Source organism: Hyaena hyaena, unplaced genomic scaffold (genome assembly GCF_003009895.1).
Source record: "Hyaena hyaena isolate Hyena2069 unplaced genomic scaffold, ASM300989v1 scaffold_662, whole genome shotgun sequence".
NCBI classification, from domain to species: Eukaryota; Metazoa; Chordata; class Mammalia; order Carnivora; family Hyaenidae; genus Hyaena; species Hyaena hyaena.
The window spans coordinates 141,441-163,888 of record NW_024081291.1 but is presented as its reverse complement, the minus strand read 5'-3'; the positions used below and the strand labels follow the sequence as shown (position 1 = coordinate 163,888).

General features: G+C 37.5%; 1 protein-coding gene across 2 annotated transcripts in view; it reads left to right on the top strand.

Moving 5' to 3' along the window:
- The window catches only part of SRFBP1 (serum response factor binding protein 1), a 64,740-nt gene extending 46,767 nt beyond the window's left edge, over positions 1 to 17,973 (top strand). For both annotated transcript variants that reach the window (XM_039216920.1, XM_039216919.1), the window contains 4 exons: positions 10,212 to 10,293; positions 11,043 to 11,745; positions 13,213 to 13,241; positions 17,416 to 17,973. In XM_039216920.1, the coding sequence (XP_039072851.1) occupies positions 10,212 to 10,293; positions 11,043 to 11,745; positions 13,213 to 13,241; positions 17,416 to 17,600 (999 nt within the window). In that variant the 3' untranslated portion in view covers positions 17,601 to 17,973. The remainder of the gene's footprint in view (positions 1 to 10,211; positions 10,294 to 11,042; positions 11,746 to 13,212; positions 13,242 to 17,415) is intronic.
- The last annotated feature ends 4,475 nt before the right edge of the window (positions 17,974 to 22,448 follow it).

The window sequence follows — 22,448 nt, the reverse complement described above, 5'->3', positions numbered from 1 at the left end:
ATGGTAATTTATGAATATTGCTTTGCTTGTAACATCACACCTTCAAAGTCCTTAAAGGTACGTTGAACTTGAAATGTGGCATTTATGTGTGAGACAGTAATTAGTCTGTTATTACTAACGAGTACAAAGAGTATTTTTATTTTTTTCCAAGTAATTTTTATGACTGTCTTATTTAATCATTATATTTACTGCTCTGTGAAAGATTATTTTTACCCCCTTTTTTACAGTGAGGAAACAGGAGATCAGAAAGCATGATGTGAGCTGAGTCAAGTAGACCACTGTTAGGTGGCACAGTTAGGACTGAGGACCATTTCTTCTGCCCTATCCCTTCCTATTTCCCCTTTTGCATTTCCACTCACTCTGGGATCTACATAAGAGAGTTCCAACCTGAAAACAGATTTTGGAGTCACAGATGTTTCTGTGTTTTTCTGTTCTCACTTTCATTGGCCTTTGCTCTAACCCGTATTGTTTCTTGTTTCATGCATTTGGGTTCATTTTGCTCTTGTTTTAGTTTCTTAATATGGAAACTTCAGGTACTGATTTTAGACCTTTCCTCTTCTGTAACCGAAGCACTTAGTGCTCTAGAGTTACCTCTAAGCACTCCTTTACCTGCACCCTTAAATTTGGTATGTGTATACTCGTCTTCCTGGAATTCAAAATGTTTTAATTTTCCTTCAAAACTTCATCCTTGACCAGTGGCTTATTTTGAAGTATGCTGTTTAGGGGCGCCTGGGTGGTTTAGTCAGTTAAGCGTCCGACTTTCACTTAGGTCATGATCTCGTGGTTCGTGGGTTTGAGCCCCGCGTCGGGCTCTGTGCTGACTGCCAGCTCGGAGCCTGGAGCCTGTTTTAGTCTGTGACTCCCTCTCTCTCTGACCCTCCCCTGCTCACGCTGTCTCTCTCTTTCTCTCTCCTAGAAATAAATAAAACATTAAAAAAAAAAAAAGTTTTTTTTTGAAGTATGCTGTTTAATTTCTGAGCAGTTAGGGGATCTTCTGGGTATCCTTTCATTATTGTTTCCTTCATGATCTGTGAGCACACTTTCTATGATTTTGTGTGTGTGTTATGGTCCAGGACATGGCTTATCTTGGTGAATATTTCATGTGCTCTTGAAAACGGTATGTTTTCTCTTAGGATCAGTGTCCTAAAAATGTCAAGTAGGTCACATTAGTTGTTGATGTTCTTCGATTGATTCATATCTTTACTGATAATTCTGCCTACTTGTTTTATTGATTACCAGGAAACACACATTGGAATCCTCAACTGTAAGTGTCACTTTGCCCACTGACTTCTCTACAGTTGTTATGAGACATGTTAAATTTTAAAGCATTTTTTTAAAATGTTTGTTTATTTTGAGAGAGAGACAGTGCACACACAATGTGGGCAGTGACACAGAGAGAGAGAGAGAGAGAGAGAGAGAGAGAGAGAGAGAATCCCAAGCAGACTGCATGTTCAGGACAGAGCACCACAGTGGGCTTGACCCCATGACATGAGATCACGGCCTAAGCCAAAATCAAGAGCCAGACTGAGCCACCAAGTCACCCCTGAATTTTAAAGCATTTTAAGATGGTCAGAACATAAAAAGGTTTTCTTTGAAGGGAGGAAGAATTTGTTGTTGTCATCATTGTCTTTATGAGGAAAGCAACATTAAAAAAAAAACAACAACACTCAAGTCTTAAACATGATTTTACAACAGGCTTTTTATTTTGTAGTAGCATAATTTTATAGTAAATATTCTTATTTCATAGGACTTTTTTCATGAAAAGAGAAAAAATGTAATCCTGTGATGGTTTTAAACTGTAGTTTGGTCTGTATCTCAGACATAATAATGACATACATGTTAAATAGAATAGTGTTAACTAAAAAAAATTATAGGATGTAGTTTTGTTTTCTCTTGAGAGTTTAAAAAAATAATCATTTAAGATTTACCAAAATAAATTTTTGAACTTTCTGAATGCTAAATTCTAGAAGTATTTCATTACTGTTTCAATTATGATGAGAATAAAAAGAAGTTTATTTGTGGTACCCTGATAATAATATCTCCATTTAAACTCTTAACAGTAAAACTTGGCAGTATTTATAACTTAACTTGAACTTGAAAATACCCAGAATAAAAAAATCCTGTGTTTGTGGGTTTTTTTTTTTTTTTTAATTAAATCTAGTTCCTAAGTGGTTTATTTTCACTTTGGAAAGTTAATATTAGTTAGTATATGTGTAATGTACAGAAAATCAGTTTTTTAGGGGTTCCTGGGTGGCTCAGTCAAGTGTCTGATTCTTAATTTTGGCTAGGTCATGATCTCATGGTTTGTTGGATTGAGTCCCACATCAGGTTCTGCTCTGACAGCATGGAGCCTCTTGAGATTCTCTCTCTCCCTCTCTCTCTGCCCCTCCCCTCCTTATGCATGTGTTCCTGCTCTCTCAAATAAATAAACATTTTTTTTAAAAAGCAACTCTGTTTTTTATAGTATATCTTCTTCCATGTACAACCCCAACCCTTCATTCAACTTTCCATTGTGTGAAATGTCATTTGTCCAAAAAATGGGGACACAAATGTCTATATTAGCTTATCATTGTTACTTTGTATAGGTACGTTCATTTGCACAGGACAAGATTTGTAGTCATGAGACTTTTAATAGCAGTTTAGGTAAAAAGTTGAGGATCTTACTGTCAAGGGTCAAGTGAAACCTGGTTACATATGTGCCCTGTTTGTACCTTCCTCCAAACAAAAGGAAGGGAGGAAAGGAAGGTAGAGAGGGAGGGAGGGAAAGTATTTTTATTTCATCAAAGCTCTTGATGGAATCCTGCAGGGATTTAAAGCCCATGGAGACTGCCCTGCTTAAGCCATTTCACATTCCTCCCAAGCTATTTGATTTCACCTGTTTTGTTAGTATTTTATTTCATTTGTGATATTCTTCCATTGGATTCGGGTTCTTGTGTATGGAAATGTGTTGGGTTTCTAAAAACTGCGGCAGACAGCAGTGTTGTGGAGAGAGGACTGTGTTGTGGAGAGAGGAACACACATGAAGTGTGTTCCACAGAGCTCTGCACATGTGAGGCTGTCTGACGAGCAGAGCAGAACAGACTAATTTGTGTCATATCTTACAGCTTGCACAGGTCTTCCACGTACAGGCTTACCTCCATTGATCTTACCACAGTGATCTCAGGTAGAAAGCATTCACGTGTGTATATGTGCACACAGGTGGGGTGTGTGTGTGTGGGGGGGGGTGGTTTAGTGTCTTCGTTTTTCAAATGCGGAAAATGGGTAGAAGAGTTCAGTAGGCAGTTAATATGTATATGATGAAGTTTTAAAGCTAGAGAGTTGAAGGATGAGAATTCTGACATTTCCAGACAGCTGGGGCCAGAATTTCAGGAGCTTCTCGATTCAAAACATCTGTTGCTTGCAAAGCAATCAGCTGGGCTGTATGGAATATAGGAAGGGAATAGGAGGCACAGTATTTTCTAGAGGAATATGTCATCTTCTGGGGAGTAAAAAATAAGTGATAGTAAACAACCTCAGGGTAAGGACAAGCAAGTTAATACTATTAACATCTACCAGTTGCCTGACTCATGAGATGCTTTCTATATGTTAGTTTTCTCTGGTAAGATGATAATAATTCTATGTAACAAATGAGACAAAAGGGTCCAGAAAGGTAAAAAATATACCTATAGTCATTAGCAGATGACAGGTTCAAGGTCTAAACCCTGGTCCCTGCCTACAAAACAGAAGTTTAGGAGAAGATGCTGGAATGGATCCCATATCTTTCAGACTTTAGTTTAGAATCATGGCGTCCTAGGTTTTATATGAACTGAACAAATGTGGAAAGGTCTCCCGTTGCCTTAAATGTGGCGTCAAGCATTAGGTAGACACAGTTCTTCTGATCCAACTGAATGGATTGGTTCTTATTACCTCCCTAGATATTTTTAATAAATACAAACATTAATATATCTTTAGGTAAAACCTAGAATTGAAATTAAGTTTAATACCAAAAACATTGCTACTAGCGTTCTACCTCTATCAGTTCATTAGGAGTCCATTTGTTTTAGGCAACATTTCACAGAAATGAACAGTGCGTGTAAGAGAGCTTTTTCATTTTTAGACTCTTGTTTATATTTACATGTACATTCTCAAAATTCCTTTCAGAATTGAACACCAAATGCTTGTGTTCATAATAAATAGCCGTGTGCCAAAATAAAATTTTTCCATAAAGAGATGAGGTGTTTTCCCTTTTTTTATGTAATTTATTTGAAATGGAAGAAACTGGAGGTGTGTGAAAACCACAGTTTCCTGAGAATTTTCCATGGCAAATGTTGTGTCAGTGTTAAATAAGGAAACCTGTGGTTCCTTCACACATCCTCTAATATTGTAAAGACCTTTTTCATGCAGGTGTAAAAACTGCTCATAGAGGATTCTTAGCCTTTTATGCTTCAAACTAAGTTTATTTAAATTTAAAGTATGTGACTGGATTTCTTCTATAAACCACCATAACATTTTTCATCTCTCAAAGGAAGTGTGTCACATTTCGTTATTGGTACATTTGTCTTAACCTTGAAACTAGAGCAAGATTGTGAGCCTCAGAAGATGATGTTGGGGTCCTGAATGTATAAGTCTGTGCCTTCACGTCTTGAGGTGTGTTGTTATAAATATCAGTAAATAGAAAAAGGGAACAAGTGAGGCTTTCGAAAGGTGAGCAGTAACGAAATAAGGAGGGATAAAGGATTCGAAGAGTCTCCCGACAGCCTCTGCCCTGCTTGTTCTTGGGAGCTGTCACACTTAGCCCAGGGTCCTCGGCAGAATGTAAACATGGCAGCTTGCAGCGGCGACCCAGCGCACTGCCAGAGCCACGAACCTGCACCCTCTTAGTTCACAAGCCTCTTTGTTAATAATCATATTTGATTTCTTTCCAGAAAACTTGGAGGAGGGGGCTTGGAGGGGAGTCACAGAATGAGAGAAAAGTTATCTCAAATAGTTTAGAAGAAAACTGATTGAGAATACTAGACTGAGTTCAGAAACCGGACTGTGAGTTTAGCTTCTTCCCAACTGGCTGGGTAATCTTGAAATTGAGTCAAGACTGTTAGTCTAATTATTGGATAAAATCATTGGTTTCTGTTCGCTTTACCTCTTGTTAAAATTTGAATTCAAAAAATGCATTGAATGAATTCAAATTGCTTTATTACGAATAAACTTAAACGCAAGTTTAAAATGTTAAATTTGGCATTGTTTACTTAGGAGAAATAAAAAGCTAATTTAAATGGTTGTCCTTTATAAAATGTGATCTTTTTAACTAAGACTTTTTAAAAATCAAACATTTTAAGAAATACATGTGTCACATTTTTTATTGGTCCAACTGAAATCCTTAGTATTTATAAAACATGTGAATATGTATATGCCATTAACAGTTTTTCCATTTGCCTTTTTTCCCCATTAGAATTCTGCTCCCCAAATTATAAGCTACTCAGGTTAGCAGATTAGTAACAGACCATCAAGAACAGGTATAAGTTAATAAAAACAATAGGTATCTAAATGTAAGGAACTTTGAAGGACTATATGTACCTTAAGGAGATCTGTACAATACATTCTTTTTACAAAGATTGCTGGTCAGCAAAGGGAAGAGGCTTAAATTTCTAGGAGTTTCTGCATTCTGGCTACTGTTGCTTTGCCCATTAGTTGCATGACTTTAGACAGGTCGCTGACTCTCTCTGGCTCTGCTTTTGTGTTTTGTTTTTTGTATGTTTGTTTTTTTTCATTTCTCTAATAAACTCTTCGAGATCAAACATTCTGGTAATGCATTTTCAACACCTCCAAAATCCTTTTTGCATCAGATCTAAAAATGACAGGGCTGATCCTCTCAGTGTTGTGTTTGGTTTTACCAGAAAAATGAAATGTTTTGTGCACCCTCACAGACTAAGCAAGATCTTTATGAAATTTCTACACTGTGTTATCTGTTGATGTTTAAGTATCTTAAATAGCTTTCACATTTTTTCAAATTTCAGTATAATAGGAGTAGTTTGTTCTCTAAGATATTTGGCAATGGTTTTGAGTAGCTGACCTTACCAAAATTTCCAGTTTATAAAATTTAGAAGCAGTAGAGATGTGTCAAAATGTATATTCGCAGATATGACTAAGCACAAAGTAGGTTTGTCACATAACTACAAGAGTGTTGTTGCTAAATAGATTTCCAGCTAAATGAATGATAATTTGAGAAGCTGTTTTCTTTTCTTTTTGCCTAAAGATGCTGATATAGTAACTTGAAATATTTTAGTAGAAGATTTTGTATTTTTTGTTTCTAACTTTATTGTCATATTTTGATTCTAGCTGTAACTGACATATAACAAACATTGTGTAAGTTTAAGTTATACAACTTGATGGTTTGATAAACATATATATTGTGAAAGATTACCATAATAAGGTTAATTAACACATCTATCACCTTATATAAGTACAATTTTTTTGTGTGGTGAGAACATTTAAGATTTACTCTTAGAAACTTTCAAGTATATAATATTGTTATGTATAATCACATGGTGAGTATTAGCACTCTAGAACTTATTCATCTTTTAACTAGAAGTTTGTACCCTTTGACCAAAATCTCCCCATCCTCCACCACTAACACCAGTCTCTGGCAATAAGCATTCACTCTTCTGTGATTTTTCGGTAATTGTAAATCCCACATATATGTGCTACTGTGCTTTATTTGCCTTTCTCTGTCTAATTTATTTCACTCATTGTAATGCTTACCAGGTTCATCCACGTTGTTGCAACTGGAAGAACTTTGCTCTTTCTCATGGCTAAGTAATATTCCATTGTGTATGTATATGTATATATACGTATGTATGTGTCAGTATATGTATATATATGTGTATATATATATGTATGTATATGTACATATGTATACATATGTATATGTATGTATGTATGTGTGTATATACCCACCACATTTTCTTTATTCATTTCATTTATCAGTGGACTCTTGGCTGTGTCCATGTCTTGGCTATCGTGAAGAATACTGCAGTGAACACAGCATCTCTCTGAGATAGTGACTTCATTTGCTTCTATTTTTAATTTGTTTAGGAACCTCATCTGTTTTCCCTAGTGGCTGTACTAGTGTCATTCTCACCAACAATGTGCCAGGGTTCCCTTTCCTCCACATGCTCGCCAACACTTGTTAACTCTTGTTTTGTTGATACTAGCCATCCTGACAGGTGTGAGATGATCTCATTATGATTTTGATTTGCATTTCCCTAGAGATTAGTAATGTTGTGCTTCCTCTCATGTACCTGTTGGCCATTTCTTCTTTGGACAAATAGCTGTTTAAGTCCTCTGCCCATTTTGTAATCAGATTTTATTTTTACTTTTATTTTGTTTTATTTCTTTGTTTACCGTTGAGTTGTATGAGTTCCTTCCATATTTTGGTTTTTAGCCCCTTATCTGAGATATGGTTGGCAGATATTTTCTCCCATTCTGTAGATTGCCTTTTCACTTTGTTGATTGTTTCTTTTGTTTTGCAGCAAGTTTGTAGTTTGATGTTGCCCCACTAGTTTATTTTTGCTTTCATAGCTTGTGCTGTTGGTATCATATCCCAAAAGAGTCATTGCCACAACCATTGTTATTTTTTCCCTACGTGTTGTTCTAGGAGTTTTACAGTTTCAGTTTCAGACTCACATATAAGTCTTCTTAGTCCAGTTTAAGTCAGTTTCAGTGAGTGCTGTAAGTTATGGGTCTCATTTTATTCTTTGGCATATGAATATCCAGTTTTTCCAATACCATTTATTTAAAAGACTGTCTTTTCTCCTATCATGTATTTTTGACTCCAGCAAATAGCACTGTATGATATATGCATTTGTTTATTACTGGGTTCTCAGTTCTATTCCATTGGTCTGTGAGTCTGTTTTTATGTCAATACCATACTGTTTTTATTACTCTACGTTTGTAATATAGTCTGAAATTAGGAAGCATAATGCCTCCAGCTTTGCTCTTCTTTCTCAAGATTGCTTTGGCTCTTCGGGGTCTTTTGTGATTCCATAGAAATTTTAGAAATATTTTTCTTATTTCTATGAAAAATGCCATTGGAATTTTGATAGGGATTGCGTTGAATTTATAGGTAGTTTTGGATACTGTGGATATTTAAAAAATATTAGTTTTTCTAATCTAATTATGGAATATCTTTACAATTATTTGCATCCTCTTAGATTTCTGTCTTTAAAGTCTTAGACTTTTTAGTGTAAAGATCTTTCACTCCCTTTATTGTATTTGTTCCTAACATGTTATCATTTTTTTATGGTACTATTAAAAAGATTATTTCCTTATTTTCCTTCTAGCTATTTCATAGAAATGCAACTGATTTTTATACATTGCCTGGATAAGTCCTCCAAACACAGTAGACTTCAAACTGCCATCATCTTGCATTTACTAATGTACTCATACATTTGTATGTATGTATTGTATAACCATTATATAATCAATGGTCCATTGGTTATTGGTCCATTAACAATGAATATTTAAAATAAAGGCATTTGACGCTGGCAGCTCTACTTGACACACTAGTGAAATGTATTCATTTGTTTTATAAGATGTATTCATCTGCATTTATTGAATGCAGTCTATTACCAGTTACTGACCTAAGCGCTATTTCTGTAACAATGAAGAAAACAAAGCCCTTGCCTTACAGATAGGAGAATTCTGCACTGGCATGCAGTGCTAAGTGATGTGAAGTAAATAGTTATGGCAAGTGTTAGTTTAGATAACATTGAGCGCATACATGAATAATAGGAGATGATCGTCCATGTATATATTTGGGAGTAAACCATTCCAGGTAGAGAAGAGCTTACAGTAGAATAATCTGAGCATCAGAAGGCAGTAAAGCTTGAGGAAGAACAGATACAGGTATATCACGGTCTGGTTACCTTTTGAAAACTCACTGTGATGCTACATGGGAAGTCAGGTGTAGGGGAGCAAGTGACCAGGTTCGAAGATACTGTGTTGGTGCTGCAGGTGAGAGGTATAGATGAATTGCTCAAACTAAAGTTGTAAGAGCAGGAGTGATGAAATATATTACTCATTCTGAATATATTTTGCATTTGTAAAACTACAGGATTTGCTAAAGGAATAATTGTGAGCTGTGAAGGAAGGAGAAATGTGATAGAATTGTTGAAGTTTTAGTCCTGAACAACCAAAATTGAAATTACATATAATAAGATAGGAAAGACTGAAGAAGTAGGTTTGAGAAGGATATCAAAGAATTCTCTTTTAATATGCCAAGCAGGAGGTTCATATAGGAGTCTCAAGCTCAAGTTAGGGTAGTGGTTAGAAATTTGGAATTGTCAGCCTACAGATGATATTCAAAGAAAGCATCCCAAATCATTGCTTTTATAAATTCATAAATATATTAACTATTATATATAATCAGTTCCCATTAAGTCATCATCATGTGTCTATGAAGCGTTGCCTATTAGCCAGGCACTGTGGTAGAACATTCTGAGAATACAGTGTAGATATTAGACATTCAAAATACAGATACTTAACTTCAGATAATTATTATGTCTCTATTAACTGGAATTTTAAACATTTCAATAGTTCTAAATATTATCACCCAGCTTAATACTAATATGTTATTTGGTTCTTTCATATTAATTTAGTCTTTTTTTTTTTTTAATTTAGTCTGTTTTTAACTAGATCTTTTAAGCTCTTTGAAAGCAGGGACTTTTTTTTTTTTTTTTACTATCATACAGGATGCCTACCATAGTTCTGGAAAGATACTAAGACCACAAAAACTATTTGTTAATTGATTACATGATAATTTTTTAAGTTTACTTCTTTATTATGAGAAAGTATGAGTGGGGGAGTGCAGAGAGAGAGAGAGAGTGAGAGAGAGAATGAATCCCAAGCAGGCTCCACGCTAGCAACATAGAACCCAATGCTGGACTCGATCTCACAAACCATGAGATCATGACCTGAGCCAAAAAGAAGAGTTGAGTCAGCTGCTCAACCAACCAAGCCACCCAAGCACCTCTGATTACATGATGACTTAATTGGTGAGGGGCAGTATTATTTTTGTCACCATGAATTTTATTTTTTCTTCATCATGGATTATCCAAGTGACTTAATCTAATTAGAATACTGACAAATTCCTGTGACCTCTCATTAAAAAAAATTATGATAGATTTTTTCTTATTCACTTCTTAATGTTTATTTAAGTTTTTTATTTTAATTCACAGCCTGATTCTACTGCAACTGAAAGGGCAGTTGCTAGACTAGCAGTGCATCCTCTTCTGAAGAAAAAAATAGATGTGCTAAAAGGTATGAATTCCATGACTTTTAAGCCTTGTACTTAAAGGCACTTGTGTATATGATTCTGAATAAATGGCTATTCATTTGTTCTCTGGGTGTTTTTTCGTTCTGGGGACCTTTTATAAATATCTCCTTCAAATATTTTTAAATGTGGTACAGTGCCTGATAATGTGGATGTCTAATGAAAAATTAAAGCTGTATTTTTTCCTAAATTCTAGTATATAAATATGTATATATATTTATAACATAATTTTGAACACAATTGTTTTGCTAAATATTGATTTAATTCATCATATTACTTTTGATGTGGCCACATAGTCACATAATTTTCATTATTATATAATGTGTTGAAGGAATTAAATGTTGTCACAGATTAGATCTTTATTTTTATGTCTAAAACCACAATTTATAATGTGCCACAATCATATCAACACAATTTTGCTAAAGAAATGAAAATAGCCATTTTATTTTTCCTATTTGTATTCAGTAAAGTTTTTACTATTTTTCATAACCCCAAAGCCTGAAAGGATGATGACTTTTGGAGTTTTAAGTTGAATACCTCTGAGCATTTCTTCTCAGTTTCATTTTTTAAAGACACTAGAGTTCTTTTGTGGGTTCAGATCTGTCATACAGATTTAATGTAATTGCACCTGTCCTCTTAAGTGTTTTCAAATAATTTAAGAAATACTGTACTGAAACAGTGATGTTTTATCATTTGTTTTAATGCTGCAACAAGTCATGTGCTGTTTCTTTTGCAGCTGCTGTCAAAGCTTTTAAAGATGCGAGACAAAATGTTGTTGAAGTTAACTCATCAAAGAATGCTTCAGCAGAAAATCATTCCAAGGACACTTTGTGTTCAAATGATGATGCCAGTAAGTTACAGCATGAAGGAACTATGGTCAGTGAGCAAAAACCGAAAGAAGCCAAAATATTGGCAAAGAAACCAGTAAATTCAAAAGAAAAAGTAACCAAGATGGAACATGGACCCAGTGCTATAGACATTCCAGACTCTGCATCCCAGCCTTCTGAAAGGGGTTCTGTACTTCCATCTGAGTCCCGGAAGACACCTGCCGACCCAAAAATGAAACCAGTAAATAAAACCAAAAAAAGGAAAGGATCCACCACCCTTGGTGGTGACAGTGATGGAGAAGAATTACAGGAAGAAGAAAAGGAGTATTTTGATGATAGCACAGAAGAAAGGTTTTACAAACAGTCTTCAATGTCTGAGGATAGCGACAGTGATGATGACTTCTTCATTGGGAAAGTCAGACGGACACGAAAGAAGGAAAGTAGTTGTCCGTCAGTTAAGGAACAAAACCCCCTCGAAAAAGCGTTACCTGAAGAAGATATACTTGAAACCCGTCAGAGTATAAGAAATGACAAAAACACGCCAAGTACAGAATCAAGGAAGTTTGAGTCAGTGTTTTTCCATTCTTTATCTGGATCTAAAAGCTCTAGAAGGTAAGAGTATTTTTTCTATCCTAAAATAATTATTAGTTCTTAATTTTTTTAAAAAATATGAAATAATCTGCACATCTTAACGATGGCAGAAGCATCTCTCCCATATATACATGTAGTTTTTACAGCACATCCTGTGTTTAGACTTGGTCCTTTTAGACGTTCTATTGGATAATATATACGAATACACATATGGGAAAGCACTTGAGCAGCTCAGTTGATTGAGCATCCAACCAACCCAGTTTCGGATCCGGTCATGGTCTCACGGTTCCTGGTTTCAAGCCCCATGTCAGGCTCTGTGCTTGCTGTGGAGCCTGCTTGAGATTCTCTCTCTTTCCCTCTCTTTTCCCTGCTTGTCCTCTCTCTCTGTCAAAATAAATAAGTAAACTTAAAAAGAAAAAGGACATCTTAAAAAAATGTATATCTATCTATACGGCAGTGCCACATTTATCCTGTAGCCAGATAATTTGTCTAGCTAATTTAAGTTTATCCCTTGGATGACCAAAGTCTTCAAACTTTGAATTTGTTTTTAATGAGAACCTTTTGAAAATGTCTCACATTTCTTACTCTTTAAACAGAACTTTCTGAAAAGAACAGTTGGTTTTGTTTTTGACACCCCAGGGCCATTATTTTAAGAATCAGTCTTTTCTTAAGGAAATGCTTGCTCTCTCTGAGCTTCTCCAGACTCCTGTATATTTGGTAATGTGGCTGCCTCTGTCCCCGCTGTTCACCACCACTTTTCACAACTCTTCTGTGATAAGTCAGTGAGCTTAATTTCATTTGTAATTCCAACCTGGTCGGGGATAGCTTCACACTTGGTTAGTTTATTTCTTCAGTAACAGCTGTTGTCTTCAGAAAACTGTTTTTGTAAAATCAGGGATAATTTTTAATAGAACAGAAACTTGTGATGTTAACATTTTCCAAAGAAGTAAGAGTATAGAAAAGACACACGACCATATTTGGAACCCTGAAATCAATCAAAATTGATTTTAATTTTAAAATCCCAGACCTGCCTCACAAGGCTCATCTCTTTTCTTACTTGAGAATAACATATCACTGTCCCTTCCATCTCTCACAAAATGTCAGTCTTAATGTTTGTTGCATGTGACTCATTCCCACTTCATGAAGACTTTGGAAATATTTTGTCTGGATAGGGTCAAGAGTAGACAGAGTACATATGTAACCAAGAAAGGGTATTTTGTGACCTGGAGTCCCTGTAAGGAAGGGGGGTGAGAACGAAATTCACACGTTTTTGTTGTAATATTGGGATCTAACTAACTTTGATGGAGCTGAAACTTGGGGGGTGGGGAGTGTGGAGGATCATTTTTTTATTGACTGTTGATGGGATGAGGGAGTACGTTAGTCCTTTCAGTTTTATCCCTAGTTTTTTTTTTTTTTTTAAGAAGTTTTCTGAAAGTCATTTATCTTTTTAAAGTCCTAATGGTCTTTTTCTTATTTTTGAAATTACAGAGAACAGGCTCCAAAAAGCAGAACCCCAGGTATGTATTACTGGCTTCCTACCCTTTATATGAAGCTAACTATGCTTTACTGGAATGGAAGGATAAAAACTCCAGGTTCCTTAATTTGCCTGAATTACTGACCCACACAAAGGGGAACGGAGCATCTTCTGATTATCAGTGTGATTTTTAAATTTTAATTGTTTTGTTTGCTTTTACCCATCTGCTGCCAGGGGGAAAGGTGTAAACCAAACTTATCAGGACATATTGGCATATTGGGTCTATTTGATTTCTCTTGAACTGAATTATCATATAAGGTATATCTTCATCAACACCATGCCGTTAAACATTCAGTAAGAAGTATGTTATTTTCTGAGTTAAGAGTAAAATCGGGGCGCCTGGGTGGCTTAGTCGGTTAAGCGTCCGACTTTCGCTTAGGTCATGATCTCGCAGTTTGTGGGTTTGAGCCCCGCGTCGGGCTCTGTGCTGACTGCCAGCTCAGAGCCTGGAGCCTGTTTCAGTCTGTGACTCCCTCTCTCTCTGACCCTCCCCTGCTCACGCTGTCTCTCTCGCTCTCTCCTAGAAATAAATAAAACATTTTAAAAAAATAATAATAATCTCAGGTATTCATGTTTGTGTCTCTAGCCCTCGTTGCAGATTGCTTTTCATATTCATACACACACACACACACACACACAATCTCTGTCTCTTCTCTTCCCATTCCTCATCCCTGCCCGTTTCCCTACCTTTCACANTGTGCTGACTGCCAGCTCAGAGCCTGGAGCCTGTTTCAGTCTGTGACTCCCTCTCTCTCTGACCCTCCCCTGCTCACGCTGTCTCTCTCTCTCTCCTAGAAATAAAACATTAAAAAAAATAATAATAATAAAAAAGTAAAATCAAAGTATTTTCACATTAATTTGTAACAAATCAAATTAAATATATTTGGGTTTTATTAGGCTGACTTATATACATAATCCCAAACTCTCACTGGCTTAAAATAATGAAAATCTATTTTTCACTCACATTCCAGTCCGCTGTGATTTGACAGAGAGGCTGTGTTTCGCAGAGTAATTCAAGGATCAGGCTCCTTTCATCTTGTAGCTCCTTCCTCCTGCAGTTTCCGTTTGGCCAACAGAAGGGAAGAAGTACATGGTGAATTGTGCAGGAGGTTTTCATGCGCCAGGCACAAAAGTGGCAAGAATCAGTTAAGCTCATAATTCATTAGCCAGAATTCAATTAGATGATACAGTTTAGCCTCTGGGGAGCTGAGAAATGTAGTCTAATTGTGTGGTTAGGAGGAAAAAGAAAGTGGAATTCCTTAAACACCTAACTGTCTGCCACTGACCATCTTTCTCTCACCAGATGTGAGAGACTCCAGTTCATTGCCCCTCCCCCACCTAGAGCACACTTCTCTCCTTCCCACGGAAGCCACCTTGGCGTCCCATCCAGTTACTGCATCCAGCTCCAGCTCAAAGCCCAGGATCATCTATCCCCTGGATGAGGTGGTACTTTCCATTCGGTCTCCTGGATGGGACTGCTCAAAGTTTGGTCACCTGGCCACTAACACAGGCTGCCTGTCCCCAGCTCATACCAAATATTTAGTGGCAGATGAGGGACAAGGTAACCACAGTACAAACTCCCAGTCAGTTAAGGGAGAATTGGGAGTCATATAACATGTCTACCACTACTTGAGCAAAAATAGTAAAGGAGCTGGAGGCACTTCCTTATCCATTGTTCTTCCTGGCCTCTGACTGTCTTCTGGGGAGGTTTTTGCTCTGTGGCCACACCTAAAGCGGACATTTGATATGATTTCCTTGGGGGTTGCAGCAAGTGACTGGTAAAAACATACGGTCCTGGAGACACTTCAAAGTCTTCAGTATTCAAGAGAGTTTTTTCAGCCCAGGCTTAGGATTTCTCTCGCAACACAGGTCCCTCAAAAACTTAGTGGATTTCTGACTTCATTTCCAGTTAGTCCATCCATGTGCTAGTCACCACACCAGCAATTTTTGCCTAGAGCTAGTCCCCACACCAGCAATTTTTGCCTAGAGCGAGTTGTCAGACTCTCCTTCTTTATGTTTGAGTGTATCTTTCCCCACCCACAAGTATCATTCCGTGTGTCTGCTGTGTTGAGACTTTCAGGTTTGGTTGAGGCCATACTCTGCTCTTAACTTTGCTCTAGGGCTGAATGTCCATAGGCCTTTACTGCCTAAAATCTTAGTCTTCTGTCTTACTTTTTGAAGTCCAGAGGCTTTTCTAAGCCTTAAGTTAATTCCCAGATATCTGGATTCTCTGTTCGTTTCAGTTTCTGCCTGTGAGCCACCCACTTCTTTCCTGGATGCTGCTCTTTTTTGTAGTCTGTTGCCAGAGACTCATCAGTATACTATTTTATTCTTTCCAACCACCTACTCTGGTGCTGCACACTCCATAGGCCTACAGCCTGCTTCCCAGGTCCTCACTTGGGAAAAGAGACTGGCCACAGTTTTTTCCATTTCATTGGCAAAGGAGACGTGCGCACTTTTCAGCCTCAGGCATCCATTCCCTTACCACCTGCCGCTGAGCCGCTGAGCCACTGCCACGTTTGTATGTTATTGTGATGACTGTACCATCCTTCCGAGGAGCACTTTGCTGTTATCCGTAGTGGACTACCTGCTGTCGCAAGCAACCACCAGATTGTGGTGATTCATTCTCTTCCTCACAGCCTGTGTGTTGCTTGCAGCGTCCTTCCATCTTGTGCCTTCGAGATTTCTGTGTGCTCTCGGGGGGCAGAGAGAGAGAGAGAGAATGAAAGGATCGAATGTGAGGTTTTTATGATCAGGCCTTTTGTTCACATGCCTTTGGCTGTAACTCAGCTACATGGCCTCAGCTCATTGCGGTCAGGGTAGGGAATGCATCCCGGCTGTGTACCCAGTGGGAAAAGAAAAGTAGGTCTGGCACACTCGTGGCATCTGCCTCATTTACCTTATATTCACACTCAGGGTACCTGTAAACTGGAGCCACCCACACCTTTTCCCAGTGAGGAGACCAAGTGGAAAGTTTTTCAATTTTTTTGCTTAGCTTATATATTTAGAGTATTTAATTTATAGTGTGTTTATACATACAAATGTGGTTTACCTAATTATGTAAAGTATGTATTAGTTTAGAATACTGCCTTATTTAAATTTCATTTTTTATGAGGCAGTTTCATTTAACATTTAAACTCTTCGTTCTTCCTCACTGGAGCCACTCTTGAGTATTATATCAGGTTTCTAGACCCCATGTGATTTGTACGAAACTCAGGACGTTTTGAATTCTATGTACAGTAGTGTTTTGGAAATGTTATCCCTAACTGTGTGCATTTGTTTGTACAAATTAAAATTACAACATTTACTTTTTAAGGAGCTCTTGAGAAGGCTTTTAACAGTGAACGATGTCTAACTTGCAGTGGAGAAATTACACTTCTCTTGTACTACTTAAAATCTGTAGTACATTTGGATCTCTCCTTTTCCCCCTGATTCTATAAACATGAATTAATTCATGTCTTTTCTGGATAGTGTGTTTCTCCCAAACACTACTTTGTTCAAAATAACGTAGTTTAGGTATCTTATGATTTAAGAAGCTCTGAGGGCTAGAAACAACTTGCCACCCTTATATCTGGTGGATAATTTTATGATTGGAAAAGAACTTTGTCTTACATTTGAGTAAATTTAGTAATTTATAATAATTTTCTGTTCAATAACAGAAGGGAGTGGAATCAATTAGTAACCCTTTAAAAATCTGTCTCTTCCATTACCATGGTCAGTTCCAGTATATTAGTAAATACATGTTAGTTTTCTGGCTACATCTGCTTTATACACGAATATCGTAACTTAATGATGTTCCTTTGAAAATATAAGATACTTTTTTCTTTTTCTTTTTTTTTTTTTTCTTGGCCTTCCATGTTGTCTGCATTGTTTCCTTTCTTACTGCCAGTGTAATTAAGATAGCACAACATATATGAGGAGATACACGATCAATGTCTGTTTAAAAGATTAGAAGGCATGTATCTGATAATTGCCTGTTCATGTGTATATTACAATTTCAATCTATTCCCTTTTAGACTTAGATTCTTAATTGTGATGTATTCCATTGAAGTAAAACTAAATTCCTTCCTTGAATGCTGATGCGAGAAAATGAAATGTCTTTCTCTTATGTGCTCTTTAGGTGTTTCGTATTCACTACTTTTGCTTTCTCCTCCCAGGTTTTCAGCAAAATGAACCTGAGCTCAAGAATCTGTTTAGTAAGAGTGCACCGAGAGGACTTGAGAATACCAAACAGCAGTCACAGCTGCCCCTTCATCCTTCATGGGAAGCGAGCAGGAGGCGGAAAGAACAGCAATCGAAAATTGCTGTGTTTCAGGGGAAAAAAATTACATTTGATGATTGATTACGACCTCTTTCTGTGAACCAGCCTGTTATTAAAGTGATGTTTACATAAGCCGTCCACAAATCAAGTACATACTTAACTTGCTTTTTAATAATATCCCCACATTCACTCTTCCCTCTGTGTGAGAATTCTGAGATCCCAGCTCCTCAGACGTGGTCACATGCACGTATGAAGGGAATATCACAGGGGTAGCTCTTGTTTCTTGCCTTGAACATTAATGTTGAGGAGATATATTTAAAATAACAGTGGAGAATAGGAGGAGATTGTAGTTATTTAAAATAGATTGCCTTTTCTAAAACTTCTTCTTAGCAGATCTAAGACAGTCACTTTTATTATGGGTATGAAGACAATAAATTACAAAAATAAATGTTAATTTTTATTATACTTTTAATGATTTGTGATCTACTCTTTGACTTCTAAAATAGTGTTCAGTTTTTTATTTCTGAATTTTATCTCAAGTTTTTAGGCAACATACATGTTTAAATGTAGCAACACAACCAAAAACTTGGTTATATATTTCACTGCATAGAAATATTTGTTTAAATCAAGAATGTATAACATCTAGTCACTTTACCCAGTGTGCTTCTATGGAAACTTTTTTTGTGGAATCAGGGATTGGAATTTATAAGGACAAATTCTAAAGGCGGTGTGGTTGAAGGAGCATTTCGAGATAACCGAATTAGGTTATGAGATGACTCACTGAGGCAGGAACTAGTCTTGCTGGACAGTACTGTTATTTCAAAGGAAGACAGGATTTTAAAAATCCTTGCAAGTGTTTCACTTTTGCTTCTCTGGAAGAAATTAAGGGTTCTTGGTTAACTAACTACAGATAACAAAATTCCTTGTTGCTCTTAATGGCAGGAAAAGGCCTCTGGTTAGCAGAAATTCATAAGCTCTGGAGAGTCATTTCTGTCATTTTCAAAAGCTGAAGAATTTAGATAACTAAAGCAATGGAATTCAAGAGATTACACAGAAAGAAAATTGTTTGTTACTATTGAATGCAAAATTTGCTCTTCCTGCATTAAAATTTTTATTTTGACATGTCAGTTTTGTAAAATTAAAATTGAAATTTTAATTATGAAAAATTATTACAGGAAAAATGAAAGAAAAATGTCTCCATGCCTATCCAGATTTAGCGAAACTGTGACGTGGAGAGCAAGCCCTGTCTTCCAGACCACCAAGTCTGTCCAAGATTTCTTATCCTACTGCAGGGAGTTAGGGCCCAGCTACAGGGCTAGAGGGAAGAGCCCACACAAGACCACTGTCACTTGTGACACCAGCTGCAGGTTTGGAGGTGGTGGGCTGTGGGGGAAGTGTTCCCCGAATATCCTTAGGTTCAAAAATTTGCTCCAAAACTCACAGAATATACTGAAACCTACACACACACACACACACACACACACACACACTGAAACCTATTCAGAATTACTATTTATTACAGGGAAAGGATAAAATTAGAACCTGTCAAAGGAAGAGATGCATATAGGACCATGTCTGTGAGGGTCCTAACACAAAGCTTGCCCTTGACCCTGTTGTCCTCAGGATCCTTTACCATCCTGGCATCAGTGAGCATAGAGTTTGGCCAGTCTTAGATGCTCATTCAAGTTTTGGTGTCCAGAACTTTTGTGGTGGCTGCAGTATGTAAGCATGATCAGTTGATTGCCCATATGACTATAGGTATCTGCTGCCCTAAACAAAGATACTTCTATCAGGTATTCCATAGATTACCGCCAAGAAGCTAAAAGCAAAAAGTTCCTCTCTTTGAGCAATGCCAAGTTTTTACTGCACATTATTCTTCACCCACATTCTCCAGACAGTAACATTTTACCACATTTGCTTTATCCTTGGCTTTCATCCTCCCTCCTTCCCCTCCTCCTCATCTTTTTCCTCTTCCTTTTCTCTTTTTCCCCCTTTCTGTCTTGGCTATTGTTTTTGTTATAATACTCCATTTGTCTTCTTACCGTGTTCAGGTTTTTCTCTACTTCCTTGAACATATGGAACATTAATAGCTATTTCAATGATCTTGTCTGCAGTGGTTCTCAATTTGGGCCAGTTTTACCCTTAGAGAACATTTGGCAACATCTGCAGTGGACATGTTGCTACTGGGCCAGGGATGCCACTGAATGTTCTACATAATATACAACAAGAAATTATCGGGCCCAACATGTCAGCAGTGCCGAGATTGAGAAACCTTGGCCTAGGGTTCACTTGGCTCCACTCTAGAGGCATTCCCGTTCTGAGAATCCTGCCTGATGCTTTCTTTATCTTTTAGCAAATCCTTTTGTTAAATCTGGAGAGATGAGAATACAAACTATACCTGGCCCTTTGTTAAGTTGTTTCACAAACTCCATTCTAGTGAATTTCTTCCTGGCATTGGCAGATGGCTCATACATTGCACAGATCATTCTTTTTTAATGTTTTATTTATTTCTAGGAGAGAGAGAGACAGAGACAGCGTGAACAGGGGAGGGTCAGAGAGAGAGGGAGTCACAGACTCTGAAACAGGCTCCAGGCTCTGAGCTGGCAGTCAGCACAGAGCCCGACACGGGGCTCGAACCCACGAACCGTTAGATCGTGACCTAAGCGAAAGTCAGACGCTTAACCAACTCAGCCACCCAGGTGCCCCTGCACAGATCATTCTTAAGCCATAGACTTGACGGGGTCCTGCCAAAGATCTCCAGAGCTCTTCTTTTCTGTTCATCTCCTTCCTCTCTAGTATTTTGCCTCACAAATTCTAGCCACAGTAGTCTGTGTAAACTCTGAACTCCTGCCTCTTCATTAAGGCCACTGAACTATTCTAGGGTTCCTTCCCCCAGCAATATAGTTTGAAATTCCATGCAGTGAGCTGAAGCGCCCAACTGGTTTGTTTTCTTTCTCTGAGGTATTACTTTATTGTACTTTTTGTCCATTATCTGAAAACCTAAGTTTTATATATTTTATCCAGTGTTCTCATCATTTAATTTAGAATGGCAAGTCTGATTCCCGTTACTAGATAATGCTCAGGATTAGAAATCCATTGCTTATTTTGATGCTCACATTGTCCTTAATTTGACCAGTCGGAGCCTACTCAGGCTGTCTGGTGTCCTTCTGCCATCCCACAGGGAGAAAGATGGTTCTTCTTGTCCACAATATATTTACTTATTTTCTCAACCCTGGAATACACATAAGTTAGTTTCAGAATTGCTCACTGATGCCTCTGCAAAGTAGAAGTCTACCGGCCGAAGTTCAGTACATGTTCAGAGCTCTTTTTTCTTTGGCTTGAAGACACATGGTCTCAGAATTAAGTTTGAAAGTTACCTGAAGTGACGTCAGCAAAAATGGGGGAGTAAAGACATACAGAAATTCTCTCCATAAAAAGCAGTGGGAAAACTATATTGTCAGAATCAACTTCTTCAGAAAGCGAGTTAACCATTGGTTTGCTGTAATCCAAGGAGTATTTTTCAAGAAAGGATGATTCGTGATGTTTCAACTTTTCACTCCGCAGATCCACAGTATTCTTGAAAACCAGCAGCTCGCAGTCAGTGAAAACCAGCAGCCTGGCAGCCTCTAGAGAGGAAGCAGGACAGGGTTGGACCTGCTTCAAAGACACATTCACTGAGAACTGTCATTCTGTGACCAATGTGGTTGTCCACTGGAAGACCCCACTTGCAAGTCTGTCTTGAACAAGAACTTGCTCAGTGTGAAAAGCCTTTTTTCCTGATTTCACTTTTCAAAAACCATCAGAGGTCATTGTTTAACATCACAGCTGGCCAAGGCAGTGAGTGACAGTAGAGGCAAACAAGTTTATCAAACCGCTTAAAAGGAAATCCGGAGAATTCAGTATCCTTAGGGACTTTGATAAATTCTGATAGATTTCTTGGAATTAAGCAAGTCATGAGCATGCATAGTGCTGTGTCTGTGTTCAGGAAAGAGCTGAGAAGGCACTAACCTCTCACTTCTAGCTGACTTTGAGGTTCTGCTGAAGCAGGAAATGAAGGCTCAGGTGGAATAGTCCACTTCCTGTCTAAGCGCTGAAGGTGTGCCCAGCATGCGCGCCTGCGCGCGCGCGCGTGCACACACACACACACCCACACACACACACACACACACAGAGCCTCTCAGCAAAATTGGAGAAGGATTGATTCCAGGTTTTGAAGGAAATGTCTGTCTAGTTATTAGTGCACCACTAAACTAATGAAGCAGAAATTTCAGTGGCCATATAGCAAAGAATCCAGATTTGAGATGTTCAGAAAAGTACACTAAACAACAAAAAACAGGGACTACAAGCCCTAGAGAAAGAGGAATATCTGAATTTTAGATTTGCACCATTATATTACTTAAAATGATCAATTTTCTAGAATACTAGAAGACATGTAGAAACAAAGTATGACCCCCAATACAGAGAAATAAAAGCAAACAAACTTCGCCAAGAGGCCCAGACTTCAGATTTATACAACAAACACATTAAATAAATTATTCTGAGAAAATGTACAAAGAATGAAAGGAAACAATGTTTAAAGAACTAAAATCAAATCGGAGAACAATGTCTCCATATAGAGAATGTCAATAATGAGAAATTATAAAGAAGAGACAAAAAATTTAGGAATTGAAAAGTACAATAATTGATATGGAAAATTCAACATAAGTGGTCAACAGCAGATTGGAGCAGGCAGAAGAAATATTTGGTGAAGCTAAAGATAGATCAAATTTTTTTTCCTGTGAAAACATGGAATGTCATGGAATGACAACGAACGATCTTCAAAGACATGTGGAATACCATGAAGTGTACCAATATAAACATAATGAGAGTCTCCTATGAACTACATTTTCGCTAATAGCTGTAGACCTTAAAAGATTTAAAAACTTGTCC